General features: G+C 42.1%; 1 protein-coding gene across 4 annotated transcripts; it reads right to left on the bottom strand.

The window, feature by feature from the left end:
• Positions 1 to 21,717, bottom strand: LOC124034298 (arginine/serine-rich coiled-coil protein 2-like). 4 transcript variants are annotated; one of them, XM_046347295.1, is made up of 10 exons: positions 21,574 to 21,717; positions 19,792 to 19,948; positions 15,822 to 15,862; positions 9,891 to 10,060; positions 9,669 to 9,791; positions 8,344 to 8,466; positions 1,492 to 1,571; positions 1,112 to 1,380; positions 829 to 918; positions 1 to 735 (listed from the first exon to the last, which is right to left on the bottom strand). In XM_046347295.1, exons 1-10 carry the CDS (start codon positions 21,577 to 21,579, stop codon positions 550 to 552), a joined length of 1,245 nt encoding a protein of 414 aa, XP_046203251.1. In that variant the 5' UTR covers positions 21,580 to 21,717; the 3' UTR covers positions 1 to 549. The 4 variants fall into 4 exon arrangements, with proteins under 4 accessions (XP_046203251.1, XP_046203253.1, XP_046203254.1 ...); XM_046347297.1 differs by lacking the exon at positions 21,574 to 21,717 and adding an exon at positions 15,411 to 15,486 and having other exon boundaries at positions 8,344 to 8,479; positions 9,891 to 10,082; positions 19,792 to 19,890; XM_046347298.1 differs by lacking the exon at positions 21,574 to 21,717 and adding an exon at positions 15,411 to 15,486 and having other exon boundaries at positions 8,344 to 8,479; positions 19,792 to 19,890.
• Positions 21,718 to 21,828: the final 111 nt, after the last annotated feature.

Below are 21,828 nucleotides of genomic sequence, written 5' to 3'. Positions count from 1 at the left end.
ACCACTTCAACACAAATTGACTTTTATTTCAAGAACATATGTAAGTTTATTGTTCATTCTTTCCATGAAACCATCAGATGCCTAGTAGACATCTTAGTAATATGATCCACTGTTTCACTACATTCCCATTCAGTAGAAAGGAAACAAAGATGACACTACATGTTGAGATTAGGATTCAGATCAATTTGTAAAGAAACTTGGTAAATTAACTTAAACAGAATAATTTTACTTGATCTACATAATGTTCCATTTCAAACAATCCAAAATATATACATTTTTTTTTGTAAAAAACAGATATGCAATCACATTTCTCAAACAAATCTAAATCCAGCCAGCATGACTGTCATTAAACTATTGCATAATTCAGAAAATATGTACACTGAGGAAAACTCAGCATCTATTTACATGAGAATGTTTAAAAGACGTGAGATTGTTTCTAAATAAAATTACAGATCCAATGCAACAACATTCATGCAAACTTGAGTGCTAGCTGTGAGTGGAGAGACCAATGAGAAAGAAAGCAAGGGCAAGCCAGTGCATGGTTTGGCATTAGATGGTGTCCATGCCCCGTGAGAATGAAGTGCCGAAGCCTAGTCCCATGCCTCTTTGAGTGTGGGTCTGGGACCTGGCCATCTCATACTGAACGTCCAGGTTATGGAACATCTCCTCCTGCTGCTGCAGGGTCTTCAGGCCTTCGTCATTGAGTGGCTTTGAGGTCTCACCTTCCTCTTCCCCCTGACAGGACAGAAACCACAGTGTTAGAAATGCAAGGCTCTGCAGCATGGTACACACTCAAATGAGAAAATAAAAGGACTCTGTTAAACATACTTTGATGCCCATCAGTTTACGAAATTTAACATTTTGGTCCTTATTTCCGAAGTTCAGCTTCTCCCACAACTCAGCTGTCTGTGACTTGTCCTTCAAAACAAACATTTTGCATGTATTAGTAACTTGCAACAATCATGCCACCATAAGCGAAGTTGCATGTTTTTCCTCAATATTTATTTTCATTAAGTCACTAGTTCTACATTCCGGATGTTACAAAGTAAAGAATCTGCTCCATCAAATAACCAGTGCTCTACGTATTTCACTACATAGCATAAAATCTTACCCCTTCCTTCTTTCCCTGCCAGAGCTTCTTCCTTTTCTTCTCCTGCTCTGCAAACTTCATGGGGTTGACAGCAGAGGGATTGTAATAACTGGGCACAGCAATGCCAGTCTCTGCCAAGGTTTTGGCTTGTAGGGCTGCCATCTGCGCTGCCATGGCGATCTGGGGCGTGACCTGGGTCCCTGAGGCCAGAAGAGCTGCCACATTGAGGACAGGGTTGGTAGCAACTGCAGCAGCAACTACTACTGTGTCAGACAGCAGGGGAGCTGGAACTAGAAATGCAAAAAAACAAAGTGGGTCTATGTTAGTGACACGTTTCTATGGTTTTATTCACGGATTACATTTTTTGTAGGTGTAATTGATGGCCGAGGAGAGCGTCTCACCTGCAGGTACCTCCTGATGCTGCCGTTTCTCCAACATCTCCTTTTCTTTCTGCTCTTGCAGTTTCTTTGCCCTTTCCAACCTGGAGATAAAGGCAAGCAAAGAGTGTTCATATGTCAGCCAGGCTTTAGGAGCAGATTGTCTGCTACTTTAAGTACAAGAAGTCCCGATATGACCTCCAAGCAGCAATATAGGAATTAGGCGGAATCATACTACAAAAGGTTCCAATGCATGAGGCAGGGGAAGACCCAACTGTGATCTGCCCAATGATGCCTCTCTTCCAGATGAACTCAATGCATCTTATGAATGCGTAGACAATAACACCATACCATGCGTGAGCACCCTCACCGACCCCGAGGACTGGGAGAGCTCGCTCTGAGGCCGACACGTGTAAGGTCAATCAGGTCAACACTCAAGGCGGCAGGGCTGGAAGGCATTCTAAGGCGCGTTCTCGGAGCATGTGCAGATCAGCTGGCAGGCATATTCATGTTAAATTTTCAACCTCTCCTTGTCCCCTGTCTGAAATCCCACTACCATAATGTTTGTTCCCAAGAACTAAGGCTTCATGCCACAATGACTACCACCACCCTGTAGCACTCACATCTGTAATCATGAAGGGCTTTGAGGCTGGTTATGCACACAACTCCATCATCCTAGACCAGTGGTCACCAACCGGTCGATCGCAATCGACTGGTCGATCTCCAAAGCATTCCCGGTCGATCAAACATTTCTGTAGAAAACCCAACGATTAAAGCCTTGAGGTCTTTATTTTTTAATTAAAATGCACCTATAGGCCTACAGCTGGCCATAGACTAAAAAGAAGACTCGAACGCACACCAAAGTTAATACTGTGAGATGACTACGAGACTCAACGAATAGAGCAATGAGCTGCTGTTTTATTGACTAAGTTGTTATTCAGCATTAAACACACTTTCATAAGCCATAAAAATGTGCATCTACCTTAATTCCAGTGAAGCTACAACCAGCACTGCAGCAGCAGTGAACGACTATAGCAAAATGTTCCGATAAGTTTGCGCTGTTATTATTAGCGGGTTGGGTTTTTTTTCCATTTGAAGGAATATTTCACTTTCTCTGGTCATAGGAGTGACATGAATTTCTGCACAAGGCAGAAATAATGTAGGGACTCTTAAGTTGCACCATCAGCTGGAAGTCTGTGTCCCCTTTTCTCAGTGGAGGGAGGGAGAGCGGAGGGACGGTGAGTCGGATGAGAACAGTCTGAACAGATGCAGGCCTTCAGTCAGGTACATTTTTAAAAATAATATTAAGCTCACTCAGCTGTGCCTCACAAGTAATACAACAAATTAGTCCTATGTACAGTGCATTCGGAAAGTATTCAGACCCCTGGACTTTTTCCACATTGTTATGTTACAGCCTTGTTCTAAAATTGGTTCAATTATTTTTAAATAATAGTTATAATTAAATAAAAACTGAAATATCACATTTGCACAAGTATTCAGACCATTTACTCATTACTTTATTGAAGCATCTTTGGCAGCGGCTACAGCCTCGAGTCTTAGGTATGATGCTACAAGCTTGGCACACCTGTATTTGGGGAGTTTCTCCCATTCTACTCTGCAGATCCTTTCAAGCAGTTAGGTTGAATGGAGTGTCGCCACACAGCTATTTTCAGGTCTCTCCAGAGATGTTTGATCGGGTTCAAGTCCGGGCTCTGGCTGGGCCACTCAGAGACTTGTCTTGAAGCCACTCCTGCATTGTCTTGGCTGCGTGTTTGGGTTGTTGTCCTGTTGGAAGGTGAACCTTTGCTCAGGACCTCAGTCTGGGGCAATCATGTTTTACATCAAGGATCTCTGTACTTTGCTCCGTTCAGGTTTCCCTCAATCCTGACTAGTCTCCCAGTCCCTATTGCTGTAAAAAAACATACCCACAGCTCCATGCTTCACCGTAGGGATGGTGCCAAGTTTCTTCTAGATGTGACACTTGAAATTCAGGCCAAACAGTTCAATCTTGTTTCTCATGGCCAGAGTCCTTTAAGTGCCTTTTGGCAAACTCCAAGCGGTCTGTCATGTGACTTATGAGGAGTGGCTTCCGTCTGGCCATTCTACCATAAAGGTATGATTGGTGGAGTATTATAGACAGGTGTGCCTTTCCAAATCATGTCCAATGATTTGAATTTACCACAGGTGGACTCCAATCAAGTTGTAGAAACATCAAGGATGTTGAGAAGGTTGTCCTTCTGGAATGTTCTCCCATCTCCACAGACAAACTCTGGAGCTCTGCAGAGTGACAATCACATTCTTGGTCACCTTACCGACCAAGGCACTTCTCCCCTGATTGCTCAGTTTGAACAGGCGACCAGCTCTAGGAAGAGTCTTGGTTCTTCCAAACTTCTTCCATTTAAGAATGGAGGCTACTGTGTTCTTGGGGACCTTCAATGCTGCAGAATGTTTTTGATACCCTTCCCCAGATCTGTGCCACAACACAATCCTGTCTAGGAGCTCTACAGAGAATTCCTTCAACCTCATGGCTTGTTTTTTGCTCTGACATGCACTGTCAACTGTGGGACCTTATATAGACAGGTGTGTGCCTTTTCAAATCATGTCCAATCAATTGAATTTACCACAGGTGGACTCCAATCAAGTTGTAGAAACATCTCAAGGATGATCAATGGAAACAGGATGCACCTGAGCTCAATTCCGAGTCGCATAAAGGGTCGAAATACTTATGTAAATATGGTGTGTTTTTATCTTTTTAAATAAATGATCATAAATGTCTAAACACCTGTTTTCACTGTCATTACGGGGCATTGTATGTAGATAGAGGATTTTTATTTAATACATTTTAGAATAAGGCTGTAACATAACAAAATATTGAAAAGGGGAAGGGGTCTGAATACTTTCCGAATGCACTGTACAATATCTACCTCGATCACTCCAGTATCCCTGCACATTTTAAATATGGTATTGGATCTGACCCTGTATATAGCTACTTACCTTCTTGTGTTCTTATTCATTTCCATTTCTGGTATGTTTTTGTTCTGATGTTATTTTTGGTGCAACATTGATTTTGATTACTGCATTGTTGGGTTTGGAGTTAACTTCTTGATGACAGAGGGGTATTTTCACATCCTGATGAAATGCATGCCCAAACTCAATTACCTGCTTCTCATCCCCAGAAAATAAGATATGTATATTATTAGTAGATTTTGATAGAAAACTAAAGTTTCTAAAACTGTTTGAATCATGTCTGAGTATAACATAACTTATTTAGCAGGCGAAACCCCGAGGACAAACCATTCAGATTGTTTGAGGTCACTCTTTTCAATGGGTTTTCATTGGGAATCCTGATTTCTAAAGGACCTTCTTGCAGTTCCTATCGCTTCCACTGAATGTCAACAAGCTTTAGAAATTGGTTGAGGTTATTCCTCTGTGTAATGAAGAAGTACGGCCATCTTGAACGAGGGTCACCTGAAGTGTACTGTTAGAGGTGCGTGACCAGAAAGCATGCTTCAGTATGTTTTCTTCCTGTATTGAACACATATCATCCAGTCTTCAATTTTATCAATTATTTACATTTTAAAAAATGCCTAAAGTTGCATTACAAAAGGAGATTGAAATGTTTTAGCAACGTTTACAGGTAACTTGACATATTTTGTAGTCACGTTGCTCAAGTTGGAACCTGTGTTTTTCTGGATCAAATGCACCAAATAAATGGACATTTTGGATATATATCGACAGAATTAATCGAACAAAAGGAACATGTGATATTTATGGGACATATTGGAGTGCCAACAAAAGAAGCTCGTCAAAGGTAAGGCATGAATTATATTTTTTATTTCTGCGTTGTGTGTCGCGCCTGCATGTTTGAAATATGCTTTCTCTTTTGTTTACGGAGGTGTTATCCTCAGATAATAGCATCGTTTGCTTTCGCCGAAAAGCCTTTTTGAAATCTGACATGTTGGCTGGATTCACAACACTTGTAGCTTTAATTTGGCATCTTACATGTGTGCTTTAATGAAAGTTTGATTTTATAGTATTTGAATTTGGCACTCTGCTTTGGTCAGGTTGGGACGCTAGCATCCCACATATCCCAGAGAGGTTATGAAAGGAATTTCACTGTACTGGTGCACGTGACATTAAAACATGACCTACCCAACAGACACTCAACAAACAAATCTTCAAGTCACAGTTCCTCTAAACCACATATGTCAGAGTCAAGGCCCGCGGGCCACATCCGGCCCGCGAGAAGGTTTTTTACGGCCCCTGGGATGATCTTGATTTATTATTAGAACCGGCCCGCAGACCGCAGCAAGCCGGCAGCCCGCAGATCTTTTACACGCACCAATACTACATTTCCCACAATGCAACGGTGACGCACCGAGCAGTAGGCTGCTTCATTTCAATATTTATTGGCACAGCAGTTGTCAGCATCACAGTAAAATTAACTTTCAGATACCCATCAAAAATGGCAAAACGGAAGGTGGACACTGAGAACCGGGGGTTTCAAACAAGGTGGGAGTCTGAGTATTTGTTCACGGAGGTAGCTGGAAAACCTGTGTGTCTTCTGTGTGGAGAAAGTGTGGCGGTACTGAAAGAGTATAATCTGAGACGACATTATGAAACGAAACACGCGGACAACAACAAGAATATGGACATGGAACAAAGGCTACAAAAGGCAGAGGAATTAAAACGAGGCCTCAAATCTCGACAGGCTCTGTTCAAAAAAGCCAAATCACAAGGCCAGGCTGCTGTCAAGGCCAGTTTTATTTTGGCAGAAGAGATCGCTAAATCAGCCCGGCCATTTACGGAGGGGGATTTCATCAAAAACTGCATGATTAAAGTTTGTGACGAAGTTTGCCCAGAAAAAGGCAACTCTTTTTAAATGTGAGTCTGAGCAGAAACACCATTGCCGAGAGAGTAGACCAGTTGTCCATCAATCTAAAAGAGCAGCTTGTGAAAAAGGGAAAAGATTTCATTGCATATTCCTTGGCTGTGGATGAGAGCACCGACATTTCTGACATTGCCCAGTTGTCAATTTTCATCCGCGGAGTGGACTCCAGCCTAAGCGTGACAGAGGAGTTTTTGGCTTTACGTCCTATGCATGGCACAACTACGGGGCATGATTTGTATGAAGAGGTGTCAAGATGTGTAAATGAGATGGAGCTGCCTTGGGAAAAACTTGTGGGTTTGACAACCGACGGAGCACCTGCGATGTGTGGACACAGGAGCGGACTGGTGGAAAAGATACGGGAAAAGATGCAAGAGGAAAACGCGACAGGTGAGCTGACAGCTTATCATTGTATCATACACCAGGAAGCGTTGTGCGGTAAAGCCTTGAAAATGGAGCATGTAATGAGCATCATCACGCGCACAGTTAACTTTATCAGAGCCAAAGGTTTGAATCACCGCCAGTTCAAGGCATTTCTGACGGAGTTAGAAACGGAGCATGGTGATTTGCCTTATCACACAGAGGTGCGATGGCTAAGCCAGGGAAAGGTGCTTCAAAGATGTTTCGAGCTTCGTGAGGAGATTTGTCTGTTCTTGGACAGCAAAGGGAAAGACACAACACAACTCCGAGACGAAATGTTTCTGTGTGAAATGGCTTTTCTGTGTGACATTACGAGTCATCTGAATGCAATGAACTTGCAGCTGCAGGGTCGGGATCGTGTCATCTCTGATATGTACAGTACAGTGAAGGCATTTAAAACCAAACTGACTCTGTGGGAGACGCAGATGCGGAAAGAAAATTTGAGCCACTTTCCCAGCTGCCAGACCATGAAAGAGAAGCTCTCTACCAGTGCGTTCCCGAGCGCACAGTTGGCTGATAAAATAGGTATGCTTGCCGCTGACTTTCGACGCCGATTTGCTGACTTTGAAGCACAAAAAAGCAGGTTGGAACTGCTCGGTAACCCATTTGCTGTTGACGTGGAAAGCTCACCACCAAACCTCCAAATGGAGTTGATTGACCTCCAATGCAATGATGCACTGAGGGCAAAATATGCGGCAGTGGGTGCTGCGGAGTTCGCCCGTTTCCTCCCCGACACAATGCCCCAGCTGCGCATCCAGGCTGCTCAAACGTTGTCTATGTTTGGCAGCACATACCTGTGTGAACAACTGTTTTCTTTGATGAACTTGAACAAAACATCACACAGAAGTCGACTTACTGCTGAACACCTCCACTCAATTCTGAGGATTTCCTCAGCTCAGAGCCTTACCCCGAACATTGATGAACTTGTGGAAAAGATGGGACACCACCAAGTATCACCCTCAACCTCAAACAAGTGAACATTACTGTGCAATCACATATTTAGAGTTTTTACTCAGTTCAAGTTTAAAAGTTAAAGTTTAATATTTGTTTTCACTGCATGTTACTTCTCCTTAAACAAAGTGTTGTTTTTGATTAATAGATTTTTGCACTTTATTTTATTGTATTTCAATCCAATTATATTTTAAAAATATTTCAGTTGAGTGGATGATAGAAAATTGCTATTATTGTTTTTTTCTTTGAAGTAAATTTAGCCCACTTTTGCTAAAATAGAAAATATAGGCTACTGATGGTGCCTTGAATACCGGTTTCTTTCATTTAATGTTCATGTTATGGGGATTTTTATATAAAGGAAATTTGTCTTTTGTGTCTGTTGAAAATTAAAGATTACTGACAGAGCCATAAGAAAATATTGCTTTATTTATCTGATCATATTGGAATATATTTGTTAGGTTTTCAGTAGGTTCAATTAGGTTCACTAGACTATATGCGTCATTTAAAAAAATTTCAATGAACATTCGAACAGTCCGGCCCTCGGCTTGTAGCTAAATTTTTTATTTGGCCCTCCGTCCATTTGACTTTGACACCCCTGCTCTAAACCACTGCAGTACCTTCTGGCCAACGCCTCCTGTGCGTCCATGGCAGTGTTTCTGCCCCGGAAAGCAGGGGGGCTCACAGACCTGCTACGACTCTTCTCTTTTCTGCGCACCTTATCAGTCTTCTTTTTCCGCTCCCTAAAGAGACATCCTAGCATTTCAAGATCCACAAAAAGATATGCATTCTCACACACACAGTTACAAACAGAGGAGCAAACATTAGGCACACAGGAGTGGTTAACAATAGGGGTGTGAACATGTAAACATATAGAAAAATACATCCCTACCCCCCCCATTTGTTTTTTACATTTTTTAAAACAAAAATGACAACCACAGTCACAAAACTACCACTAACAGGTCCTGACCATCATCGGAAAAAGTAACAATTACCTAATGCAACAATGCTGTAACGTTAGTAGGAGATATTAAGCTTTTAAATTATTTGCCATGGATATAAAGTGCTCTGCACGTCCTCGTCATTAACATTTTGAAAAATGGCAGAGTGAGTCAGGGAAGTGACAGGAGCAAAGTCCTGTATGGCAATATTTTGAGAAGTTAAATGAGAAGGTGATGAAATGCAAACTTTGTGGTGGAGCTACAGTGGCAGAATAGGTGCAATGTCGAAAGGCAGTCAGCATGAGACCCAACCCGTTGCTGGTAGCAGTGTGATTAGGGAATGAGAAAGAAAATAACAGCGCTGATAACAGAAATGATTACTGTTGAAATGCAGCCATCGTCAATGGTCGAGGATGTCAGCTTCAAAACCCCCTAATGACATATCTAGAACCAGACTACAAGATGCCATGTCGAAAAACCGTGACAGCCCTGAGAGAGAAATTGTATGGTGATTGCTATGCAAATACAAAGCGCAAGCTCTCAACCGCAATACGTGACATCAACAGATTGTTGGATGTCATACATCACTGCAACGAGCCATCAAACTGACGAGAAGTGGAACATGAAGTACGTACTGACAACATAGAGGCACGGCACACAACAGAGAACTTAAAACGGCATTAATACCATCATGGATGAGTGGGTGGGGGACAGTAGTAAGTTGAGCGCTGTCTGGTAGGGTTTCCACTAGTTACCACAGACAAAGTCAAAATGGGCTATATTGCAAAAATGTATAAAACCAAAAATTATAGGTAGTGTTAGGCATAAGGTCAGCAGTGTGGTTAGATTTAAAATTACAGAAGAGAAAGTGTAGAAACGGGTGGGGTTTATGACTTTGTGGTTGTGGTAACTAGTAACGACCGACCGGTAGGTAGTCAGGGCTGCGGTAGATAGTTATCAAAGACAAACAAAGAATGGTAGGGAGAGTAGCAAGAGAAACCCACCTGCTTTTGCTCCTGCTCCTGTGGCGGTGTTTGGTCTTTGAACCCGACCGGGAGCTGGCCCTCTTCTTCTTCTCCCGCGGGGACCGCGACCTCCGTTTGTCCCGACTTCTGCTGCGATGACGTCTAAAACAGTGTGAAAATAAAATGCTCCCCAGTTTACAGTTACTAGTCTCAATACATATCAATACAGCATGTACCATATCTCCATGAACCTAGACCCACCTGTCCCGTGAGTGTGACCTGGAGTGGCTCCGCCCCTTCTTGTCTTTGCGCCGGTGTCGCTCCTCCCCATTCTCTGCAGAAAGTCTCTCCCTGCCCCTCTCAGTCTGCTCCGGCTGCTCATCAGACTTGCTGTGAGATTTTGATGGCTTCTCAGAGTCCCTCCTTCGTGCCTGTTTTAAGAAGAAGTTGTCTCTTTCAGGAAAATAGTGCAACAAAGAGCGTTAGTACAACGGTTTGATACAGAAAATACCAAAGCATGTTGAGAACTCTTGCTCATTTCAGACAGATTTAGACTTATCACCAGAAACCGACCGACCATACAGTGCCTTTCAGAAAGTATTCCCGACCCCTTGACCTTTTCCATATTTTGTTATGTTACATCCTTATTCTAAAATTGATTAAATAATTTTTTTTAATCATCAATCTACAATACCCTATAATGACAAAGCAAAAACAGGCTTGAACATTTTAGCAAATTTAAAACTGAAATACCTCATTTACATAAGTATTCAGACCATTTGCTATGAGACTCGAAATTGAGCTCCAGTGCATCCTGTTTCCATTGATCATCCTTTAGATGTTTCTTCAACTTGGAGTCCACCTGTGGTGAATTCAATTGATTGGACATGATTTAGAAAAAGGCACACACCTGTCTAATATAAAAGGTCCCGTAGTCGACAGTGCATGTCAGAGCAAAAACCAAGCCATGTGTTCGTAGGAATTGTCCGTAGAGCTCAGAGACACGATTGTGTCAAGGCACAGATCCGGGAAAGGGTACCAAAAAAATGTTTGCAGCATTGAAGGTCCCCAAGAACAGTGACCTCCATCATTCTTAAATGGAGGAAGTTTGGAACCACCAAGACTCTTCCTAGAGCTGGTGCACCCGGTCAAACAGAGCAATCAGGGGAGAAGGGCCATGGTCAGGGAGGTGACCAAGAACCAGATGGTCACTCTGACCGTGCTCTAGAGTTCTTCTGTGGAGATGGTGTAGGAGATTTTCCAGTCATCTGATGATTCCCAGTACCGATACTGTTCTCTTTGAAATAGAAGAAATAAAGCAATATAAGTTTAAATATTAGACATGTGTAAGCAGAATGAAGGCTGAAGCCCATGTGAGTGTACTATGCTGGATCAACATCGAATTGACCATTGGACACGTAAAAAACAGAATGTAAGCAGAATCTGTGTAGATGAGGCAAGGTAGACTAACAAGACGTGCCTGGTCTGTGCCATGTCTGATCTTGTGAAGGCTACTGGACACGCACATGGGTTATCATACATAGATAATATAGGACAGGAACATTAGCTAAGGGATGTCACGCCACTAATAGAATCTATGCCCCAATATCTGAGCCAATAAGAGAACGGAAACTTAGTAAGATAACATGATTCGTAAAGTGGAGTGACAATGTTATGCAAGGGTAAAACTGTATAAAAGCCAAGCACAAAGAATGAGGCAGTTTTTCCATGGAACTGCTAGGCTTCTGTTACTTTTGTAATAAAGTCTAATTGAATTTACAAGCTCCTGTATCTGAGAAGTATTTAGTTTAATATTTTCTACACCAATGGATGTCCTTCTGGAAGGTTTTCCCATCGCTGCAGCACTCAGGCCTTAACAATAGAGAGGCCAGATGAAAGCCACTCCACAGTAAAAAGGCACATGACAGCCCACTTGGAGTTTGCCTAAAAGGCACCTAAAGACTCTCAGACCATGAGAAACCAAGATTCTCTGGCATGAATGCCACGCGTCACATCTGGAACAAACCTGGCACCATACCTACGGTGAAGAATGGTGGTTGCAGCATCATGCTATGAGGATGTTTTTCAAAGGCAGGGACAGGGAGACTAGTCAGGATCGAGGGAAAGATGAACGGAGCAAAGTACAGAGAGATCATTGATGAAAATCTGCTCCAGAGCGCTCAGGACCTCAGATTGGGGCAAATTATCACCTTCCAACAGGACAACAACCCTAAGCACACAGCCAATACAACGCAGGAGTGGATTCGGGAAAAGTCTTAATGTCCATGAGTGGCCCAACCAGAGCCCGGATTTGAACCCGATCAAACATCTCTGGAGAAACCTGAAAATAGCTGTTCAGCAACGCTCCCCATCCAACCTGACAGCACTGGAGAGGATCTGCAGAGAAGAATGGGAGAAACTCCCCAAATACAGTTGTGCCAAGATTGTAGAGTCATACCAAAGTAGACTCGAGTCTGTAATCGCTGCCAAAACGTGATTCAACAAAGTATTGAGTAAAGGGTCTGAATACTTACGTAAAATGTCATTTAAAAAATCTTAATACATTTAAAAATTTCTAAAACCTGGTTTTGCTTTGTATTGTGTGTAGACTGATGATATTTATATATAAACTCAGCAAAAACAGAAATGTCCTCAATGTCAACTGCATTTATTTTCAGCAAAGTAACATATTTGTTTTCATGTGTCAAGACATAAACAGACAAACTGAACAAGTTCCACATACATAACAAAAATTGAATAATGTGTCCCTGAACAAAGGGGGGGTCAAAATCAAAAGTAACAGCCAATGCAGCTGGTGGCCACACCAGATACTAAGTACTGCAGTGCATCTCCTCCTCATGGACTGTGTCAGATTTGCCAGTTCTTGCTGTGAGAGGTTACCCCACTCTTCCACCAAGGCACCTGCTAGTTCCCGGACATTTCTGGGGGGGAATGGCCCTAGCCCTCACCCTCCGATCCAACAGGTCACAGTCGTGCTGAATGGGCTTGAGATCCGGGCTCTTCGCTGGCCATGGCAGAACACTGACATTCCTGTCTTGCAGGAAATCACGCACAGAATGAGCAGTATGGCTGGTGGAATTGTCATGCTGGAGGGTCATGTCAGGATGAGCCTGCAGGGAGGGTACCACATGAGGGAGGAGGATGTCTTCCCTGTAACGCACAGCTTGAGATTGCCTGCAATGACAACATGCTCAGTCCGATGATGCTGTGACACACCGCCCCAAACCATGACGGACCCTCCACCTCCAAATCGATCCCGCTCCAGAGTACAGGCCTCGGTGTGACGCTCATTCCTTTGACGATAAACACGAATCCGACCATCACCCCTGGTGTGACAAAACCGCGTCTTGTCAGTGAAGTGCACTTTTTGCCAGTCCTGTCTGGTCCAGAGACAGTGGGTTTGTGCCCATAGACGAGTGTTGCGGGTGATGTCTGGTGAGGACCTGCCTTACAACAGGCCAACAAGCCCTCAGTCCAGCCTCTCTCAGCCTATTTCGGACAGTCTGAGCACTGGTGTAACTCGGGCAGTTGCTATTGCCATCCTGTACCTGTCCTGCAGGTGTGATGTTCGGATGTACCGATCCTGTGCAGGTTTTGTTACACGTGGTCTGCCAATGTGAGGACGATCAGCTGTCCGTCCTGTAGCGCAGTCTTAGGTGTCGCACAGTACAGACATGGCAATTTATTGTCCTTGCCACATCTGCAGACTTCATGACTCCTTGCAGCATGCCTAAGGCACATTCACACAGATGAGCAGGGACCCTGGGCATTTTCTTTTGGTGTTTATCAGAGTCAGTAGAAAAGGCCTCTTTAGTGTCCTATGAATTCATAACTGTGACCTTGATTACCTACCGTCTGTAAGCTGTTAGTATCTTAACGACCGTTCCACAGGTGCATGTTCATTAATTGTTCATGGTTCATTTAAAAAGCATGGGAAACTGTGTTAAAACCATTTACAATGAAGATCTGAAGTTATTAGGATTTTCACAACTTATCTTTGAAAGACAGGGTCCTGAAAAAGGTACGTTTCTTTTTTGCTGAGTATATATACACATAAATACCACACACGTTAGAATAAGGCTCTTACATTACAAAATGTGAAGAAGTCAAGGGGTCTTATTCACTTCTGAATGCACTGTATGTCAGAAGTATAAACGGCTCGAAGGAGCTTGATAGTCTTCACAGCTTGATAGACTAACTGGAGAGAAATGTTTCAATGAATTGCCCTCCAACTCCAATGTATACTGAACAAAAATATAAAACGCAGTAATTTAAATTAAGAGTTACAGTTCATAACGAAATCAATCAATTTAAATATATTCATTAGGCCCTAATCTATGGATTTTACATGACTGGGAATACAGATAGGCATCTGTTGGTCACAGAGACCTTAAAAAATGTAGGGGCGTGAATAAGAAAAGCAGTTAGTATCTGGTGTGACCACCATTTGTCTCATGCAGCACGACACATCTCCGCAAAGAGTTGATCGGACTGTTGATTGTGGCCTGTGGAATGTTGTCCCACTCCTCTTCAATGGTTGTGCATAGTTGCTGGATGTTGACAGGAACTGGAATACATGTTGATCCAGAGCATCCCAAATGTTCTCAATGGGTGATGTCTGGTCCGTATTCAGGCCATGGAAGAACCGGGACAGATCCTTGCGACATGAGGCCGTGCATTGTCATGCTGAAACATGAGGTGATGGCGGAGGATGAATGACACGAAAATGGGCCTCAGGGTCTCACCAGTACCTGTGCATTCAAATTGCCATCGATAAAATGCAAGTGTTCATTGTCCGTAACTTATGCCTTCCCATACCATAACCCCACCGCCCCCATGGGGCATGCTTTTCAGTGTTGACATCTGCAAACCGCTCGACCACACGACGCCATACACGTGGTCTGCGGTTGCGAGGCTGGTTGGATGTACTGCCAAGTTCTCTGGGATGACGCTGGAGGCGGCTTATTGTAGAGAAATTAACATTCAATTCTCTGGCAACAGCACTGGTGGACATTCCTGCAGTTAGCATGACAATTGTACGCTTCCTCAAAACTGGAGACATCTGTGGCATTGTGTTGTGTGACAAAACCGCACATTTTAGAGTGACCTTTAACTGTCCCTAGCAGAAGATATACCTGTGTAAGGATCTTGACATGCCACACCTGTCAGGTGGATGGATTATCTTGGCAAAGGAGAAATCCTCATTAACAGGGACGCAAACAAATTTGTACATAAAATTTGAGAGAAATAAACTTTTCGCACATATTGAACATTTCTGGGATCTTTTATTTCAGCTCATGGAACCAACACTTTACATGTTGCATTTATATTTTTGTTCAGTGTATGTAGACTAGTAGATCCAACTTATAGTGCATATGTTTTTTCATGTCCACCACCTACTCAAGTGCACCAAGTAAGTACAGCCACTTCTACTTAGTTTTGTTTCAAATATATCATGGTAAGTACATGTATTATAAGCCTTAAACACAATGTAGGTTACCGTAGATCATCTCAAGAGACAGCTTTAATACCTTTGTTTTGGTTCATGTAACACTACATTCCCTTCCCCATCTACAAGTGCAGCTTTCAAAAGGCAGGCTAAGAATGAATTGGATTAATAAGGTTACTGCCAGCAGTCTGTTTGTCTTTTGAGTAATTGTAATAACAATGCAGCTTGAATTGAACCCAGTAAAAGGCTGTAATTTCCTTTATTTTCTTAATTCTATGAGGCAAGTATGAATTTGAATGGCTGATAGTTACCTGTCCGAGTAGTAGACATATAATTTTGCTATGTCAGCAGCGTCTTCAGTTCAGTGTCTCTTCGTGCTTTAGCACGCTGAGTATGATTTATTGTAGAAATGTTATCATGTGATCTACACACAGGATTTATTCAAAAGAAAAATATCCTACATATTCAATCTTCACCATCTAGTATGGACAGCTACACTTAGTGACAGATGTCCAAGAAGAATAAGTTAATGTAAATAAAAAAATAAAAAATCTTCAATTGAATTAATTCCATGCCCATCTTAATCTCTTAATCTTTGATTCAGGTGAAATAGCCTACACTGTTGTTTGGTACTTACCATGATCTAAGACAAAACACTAACGACATTCAAGATGGTGACAATGCTGTACTTTAGTTCACTAAAATGAACTAATATTAGTTACCTCTTTGCTCCTGCTCCGACTTCGTCTGTGCTTTTTGTCACCTGTAAAAGTAACAAAACGGATTGGTGAGAACAGTGACCTATTCTATTGCACCTTCAAATTAGGGTTGCCTTAGCCCTGGAGCGCACGCCGTCATATACCCAGTTAAAGCTGCAATGTCACTTTTTGGGGTGACCCGACCAAATTCACATAGAATTGCGAGTTAGAGACTCATCACTCATTGAAAGCAAGTCCAAGAAGCATGAGGTCTGTTCTATCTGCGCTATTTCTATGCATCCAGTTCTTAAGTTTCATTTTTGCGCCATTTATATTCGGTTTTGTACACCAGCTTCAAACTGCTGAAAATACAATATTTGGGGTTATTGAAAGGATATTTCACAGCGGTTTAGACGGTAGAATTATTCTTTACACTATTCAGTTTGTTACAAACTGAAATTAGACCAACTAGATACATTTTTGCAACCAGGAAATGGCGGCGCAATATTTGCATACTGCATCTCCACAATCACCCAACCTCAACTGAATTGATATGGTTTGGGATGAGTTGGACTGCAGAGAGAAGGAAAAGCAGCCAACAAGTGCTCAGCATGTGGGAACTCCTTCAAGACTGTTGGAAAAGCATTCCAGGTGAAGCTGGTTGAGAGAATGCCAAGAGTGTTCAAAGCTGTCATCAAGGCAAAATGTGGCTACTTTGAGGAATCTCAAATATATTTAGATTTGTTTTACACTTTTTTGGTTACCACATAATTCCATGTGTTATTTCATAGTTCTGAAGTCTTCACTATTCTACAATATAGAAAATAGTAAAAAATAAAGAAAAACCCTTGAATGAGTAGGTGTCCCCAATCTTTTGACTGGTACTGTAGTCGTGGCCAAAAGTTGAGAATGAGACAAATATTAATTTCCAAAGTTTGCTGCTTCAGTGTCTTTAGATATTTTTGTCAGATGTTACTATGGAATACTGAAGTATAATTACAAGCATTTCATAAGTGTCAAACCTTTATTGACAACTACATTAAGTTGATGCAAAGAGTCAATATTTGCAGTGTTGACCATTCTTTTTCAAGACCTCTGCAATCCGCCCTGGCATGCTGTCAATGAACTTCCGGACCACATCCTGACTGATGGCAGACCATTCTTAAATAATCAATGCTTGGGGTTTGTCAGAATTTGTGGGTTTTTGTTTGTCTACCTGCCTCTTGAGGATTGACCACAATTTCTCAATGGGATTAAGGTCTGGGGAGTTTCCTGGCCATGGACCCAAAATATCGAGCCACTTAGTTATCACTTTTGCCCTATGGCAAGGTGCTCCATAATGCTGGAAAAGACATTGTTCGTCACCAAACTGTTCCTGGATGGTTGGGAGAAGTTTCTCTCGGAGGATGTGTTGGTACCATTCTTTATTCACTGCTGTGTTCTTAGGCAAAATTGTGAGTGAGCCCACACCCTTGGCTGAGAAGCAACCCCACACATGAATGGTCTCAGGATGCTTTACTGTTGGCATGACACAGGACTGATGGTAGCGCTCACCTGGTCTTCTCCGGACAAGTTATTTTCCAATCACAAAGGGGATTCATCAAAGAAAATGACTTTACCCCAGTCTTCAGCAGTCCAATCCCTGTACCTTTTGCAGAATATCAGTCTGTCCCGGATGTTTTTCCTGGAGAAAAGTGGCTTCTTTGCTGCCCTTCTTGACACCAGGCCATCCTCCAAGTCTTCGCCTCACTGTGCGTGCAGATGCACTCACACCTGCCTGCTGCCATTCCTGAGCAAGCTCTGTACTGGTGCTGCCCTGATCCGGCAGCTGAATCACCTTTAGGAGACGGTCCTGGCACTTCCTGGACTTTCTTTGGCTCCCTGAAGCCTTCTTCACAACAATTGAACCGCTCTCCTTGAAGTTCTTGATGATCCCATAAATTGTTGATTTAGGTGCAATCTTACTGGCAGCAATATCCTTTCCCGTGAAGCCCTTTTTGTGCAAAACAATGATGATGGCACGTGTTTCCTTGCAGGTAACCATGGTTGACAGAGGAAGAACAATGATTCACAGCACCAACCTCCTTTTGAAGCTTCCAGTCTGTTAACCTGTTACTCCTACCCCCTACTTTTTCGAACATTCTGTTAAAAATTGCGCAACATTTCAGCACCCTGCTACTTATGCCAGGAATATAGTATATGCATATGATTAGTATGTGTGGATAGAAAACACTCAGACATTTATAAAACTGGTTCAATCACGGCTGTGACTATAACAGAACGTGCGTTTCATCGAAAAGTGCAGGAAAATCTGATCACTGAAAATGGAAAAATATATCCATGCGCCACTTCAACCGATTGATAAAGGTGAACCACATTAAATGGGGCCGAGGTTGCAATACCTACAGCTTCCACACGATGTCAACAGTCTTGTCATTTGTAAGTCGCTCTGGATAAGAGCGTCTGCTAAATGACTTAAATGTAAATGTTAAATGATTTGCCTACGATTTGTTTCTTGGTCAAACGAACAAGAGACAGCCCATTTCTTCAGGTCTCCGACCGGATATTTTGGTTGAGATTTACCCGGACATTATTTCCAGACGTACAGCTACTGAATATACATCGCCTCGTGATCAATTTGATCGCTTATTAACGTTTACTAATACCTAAAGTTGCATTACAAAAGTATTTTGAAGTGTTTTGTGAAAGTTTATCGTCGACTTCTTTAATTTAAAAAATGACGTTACGTTATAAAACGCTATTTTTTTCGTTGATCACACAGTCTTCATAGATCAATATCTAGGCTATATATGGACCGATTTAATCGGGAAAAAAAGACCCAATAGTGATGTTTATGGGACATCTAGGAGTGCCAACAAAGAAGATGGTCAAAGGTAATGAATGTTTTATATTTTATTTGTGCGTTTTGTGTAGCACCGACTATGCTAATTATTTTGTTTACGTCCCCTGCGGGTCTTTTGGGGTGTTACATGCTATCAGATAATAGCTTCTCATGCTTTCGCCGAAAAGCATTTTAAAAATCTGACTTGTTGCCTGGATTCACAACGAGTGTAGCTTTAATTCAATACCCTGCATGTGTATTTTAATGAACGTTTGAGTTTTAACGAGTGCTATTAGCATTTAGAGTAGCGCATTTGCATTTGCATGTCTAGATGGGACGCCTGCGTGTCAGGTAGGAGCAAGAGGTTAATCGAACTCAATGAGCATGACAGAGTGATCTCCAGCCATGTCCTCGTCAACACTTACACCTGTATTAATGAGAGAATCACTGACAAGATGTCAGCTCGTCCTTTTGTGGCAGGGCTGAAATGCAGTGGAAATGTTTTTTGGGGGATTTAGTTCATTTGCATGGCAAAGATGGACTTTGCAATTAATTGCAATTCATCTTATCACTCTTCATAACATTCTGGAGTATATGCAAATTGCCATCATACAAACTGAGGCAGTAGACTTTGTGAGAATTAATATTTGTGTCATTCTCAAAACTTTCGGCCATGACTGTATATCATAGTCAGAAGACAGTTTGATTACACCGGCATCCCTTACATTACCTATCAGTGCACAAGAAATTATGAAATCCAGTTACTAGATTCTATTCTCCCCTCCCCAAATAAAATATGGATGCCAATCAAACAACAGGATTTAATTATTTATTGGGCACTGTTCGGTGATGCAAACGCCGCATTCCCAATCCGAACACAATCACAGGTCGGGAAATAACACGCAAGCTGGGTATATGTTATACAACTAGACCAGAGTTCCACTCAGTCTAGAACCCGATGAATCACGTTTTGCACTTGACTATTTCTGACAACAAGGTACAGCTCTGTCCCTACATTTATGTCAAAAGACAAAATGCCATGACCAGTTGGCCTGGGATCTGAAGATGGATGTGTGACCTACTAAGTGACCTGAAAGTGTTAATGCATAATGTTTGTAGCTTGAGTTATCAAATTCAGTGCATTTAACTTACTTGATTTGCGCTTTCGGTCCCTGGAGCGTGACCTCGATTGTGAATGGTGGTGTTTGGAGCTTCTGGGCGATTTGGATGATTCCATAATGTGTTTTCTTTTATCCATGTAAAGAGAGCCCATCAAGGGTAGTAAATCAGTCGAATCGGCGTCACGTGCCTAAATCGAAGAAAACACACACTATTCAACCTTATAGTTATTGGTGTCCCCTCCACTAGGTTTGAGGGGAAATGAATGACGACTCAAGCCTGTGTTAACACATTGAGCTAAGGCCTAGACATTAGCCTCTATAATTCCGAGAGTGGAAAACACTCCACTCTCGCCTCTAACATGTAGGCTCACTTTTTGTGAACAATCCCATCACAAGTCAGACTGTTGAATAAACTTCTTTTGAACGTACTTTGTTGTCTGCTGATATTGTCCTCAAGTAGGAGGTAATCTAGGACAAAATATCAAGAGTGTTATTAATCCAACTTTCAGTATGCTGGTCTGAAAATCGGTTTGTATTTTCAACAATTCACACAATATTGCAGCGTTTAAGTGCTTAGTCGGAACTAGGAAACTAATTTCCTATTTTCTAACTGGTTCTTGTTATACAGGTGCAGTGTTCAAGGAATGAGCAAGTCACAAGCACTTCCATTGACTGCGAGGGAATACGCATAGGTTAATAACATTTGAAATTTTGTCTCAGATTACCTCCTACATAAGGACAACGTTGTTACATTGGGCTGCTGTTTACATATTGTGCATCACGTGATGGCAAATACAAACAGAACCTAACGGCGCCGCCAAAAGTCAGGTAAACAACACTTTCCTGTCGTTACCCAATCTACACGTCCTACCACCAAAAGGACCAACAACACAGACAACCGGTAAAGTGCATTTAAAATGTCATCATTGTATTCAATATTCTGGCTTGTAGAGACGAACTTTATTTTTTTATTTTTTACAGCGACTTACAGACTGATATCCATAGAGTAACCATGGTAACGTGGATGTTTAGGCAACCTAGACATTAGTTCTGAGGCCCAACAAGTTTCTTGGCAAGGTTATTCAGTCACACCGACGCAACTGGACACACTGTACCTCCCTTACACGAACATGGATTCACAAAAAAAAAAGTTGTTTCCCTAAAAGCAAGCTCAGAAGTGAAAAGCCCTCCTCCTGGACAGGTAATGGCAATGCAGGCATTTGCTCCAACCCTACCAATACACCCAATGAAGATCCTGATGGCCATGGCCAGCTGGTTTGTTAAAGTTGCACACCTATAAAAGGGGAGGACGTAGTCCATACCGGAGCTACAAAACCAGTTAATGCATGAAGGGGGGTCGTTCTAAAACAGAGATTAATTAGCTAGATTGCAAGTGGCAAAACAACATCACTCATTCATGCATTGCTAAATTACATAGATAGCTGTGTAGCTTACGTTAGCTAGCTAGGTTTAAATAACGGCTGTGCAAGCAAACTTTGATCAATAACTATATGAAGGAGAATTTCCATTTATTTACTAAATCAACACGACATGCCAACCTGGTAAAAGCAACCTAACTAGCTAATGACGGTTATCAGGCCAAAGTATCTGTAGATGGCTAGCTAATTTATCTAACAAACCTAAACTCGCTGGCTTGTAGACATGGCTGCCACTACAGTATTGTAATTCCTAATGCTATGCCTGCCACGGGCAGAGAGACGCCATCTTGATGAAACAACATCTTTAAAATAGCAATAGTTAAATTATTATATGAAGTCGATGATGTATTTTGTGTTCTTTTGTAAGCACTTACCGTCATGGTACACTTGAGGAACTCCCTAAAATTAGATTGGAGTTCTCCTTTACGTGCTATTCCAGTTCTTCCAATCTCTTCTACTCGCTAGCGGCTAGCTATAACCTGGATGACGATCATTTGCGCGTGCGCGCACATAACAAATATTGGGGAAAATGGCTATTTGAATTACCTTCCTCTTGTTCTGATAGCGACTTCCGTAAATCTATAGAGCGCAAATAAATAAACAAACACCCCTATATTAGTTCATCAATG

This window comes from Oncorhynchus gorbuscha, linkage group LG04 (assembly GCF_021184085.1).
Source record: "Oncorhynchus gorbuscha isolate QuinsamMale2020 ecotype Even-year linkage group LG04, OgorEven_v1.0, whole genome shotgun sequence".
Lineage (NCBI taxonomy): Eukaryota > Metazoa > Chordata > Actinopteri > Salmoniformes > Salmonidae > Oncorhynchus > Oncorhynchus gorbuscha.
This window is presented reverse-complemented; position numbering and strand designations above follow the sequence as displayed.

Excerpts from the sequence above, each read along its gene's own strand:
- LOC124034298 (XM_046347295.1), bottom strand. Across the intron at positions 15,863-19,791 it reads GGACCGAAAGCGCAAATCAA|GTGACAAAAAGCACAGACGA; the intron begins GTAAGTTAAATG and ends TTACTTTTACAG. Across the intron at positions 9,792-9,890 it reads AGGTCACACTCACGGGACAG|ACGTCATCGCAGCAGAAGTC; the intron begins GTGGGTCTAGGT and ends ACACTGTTTTAG.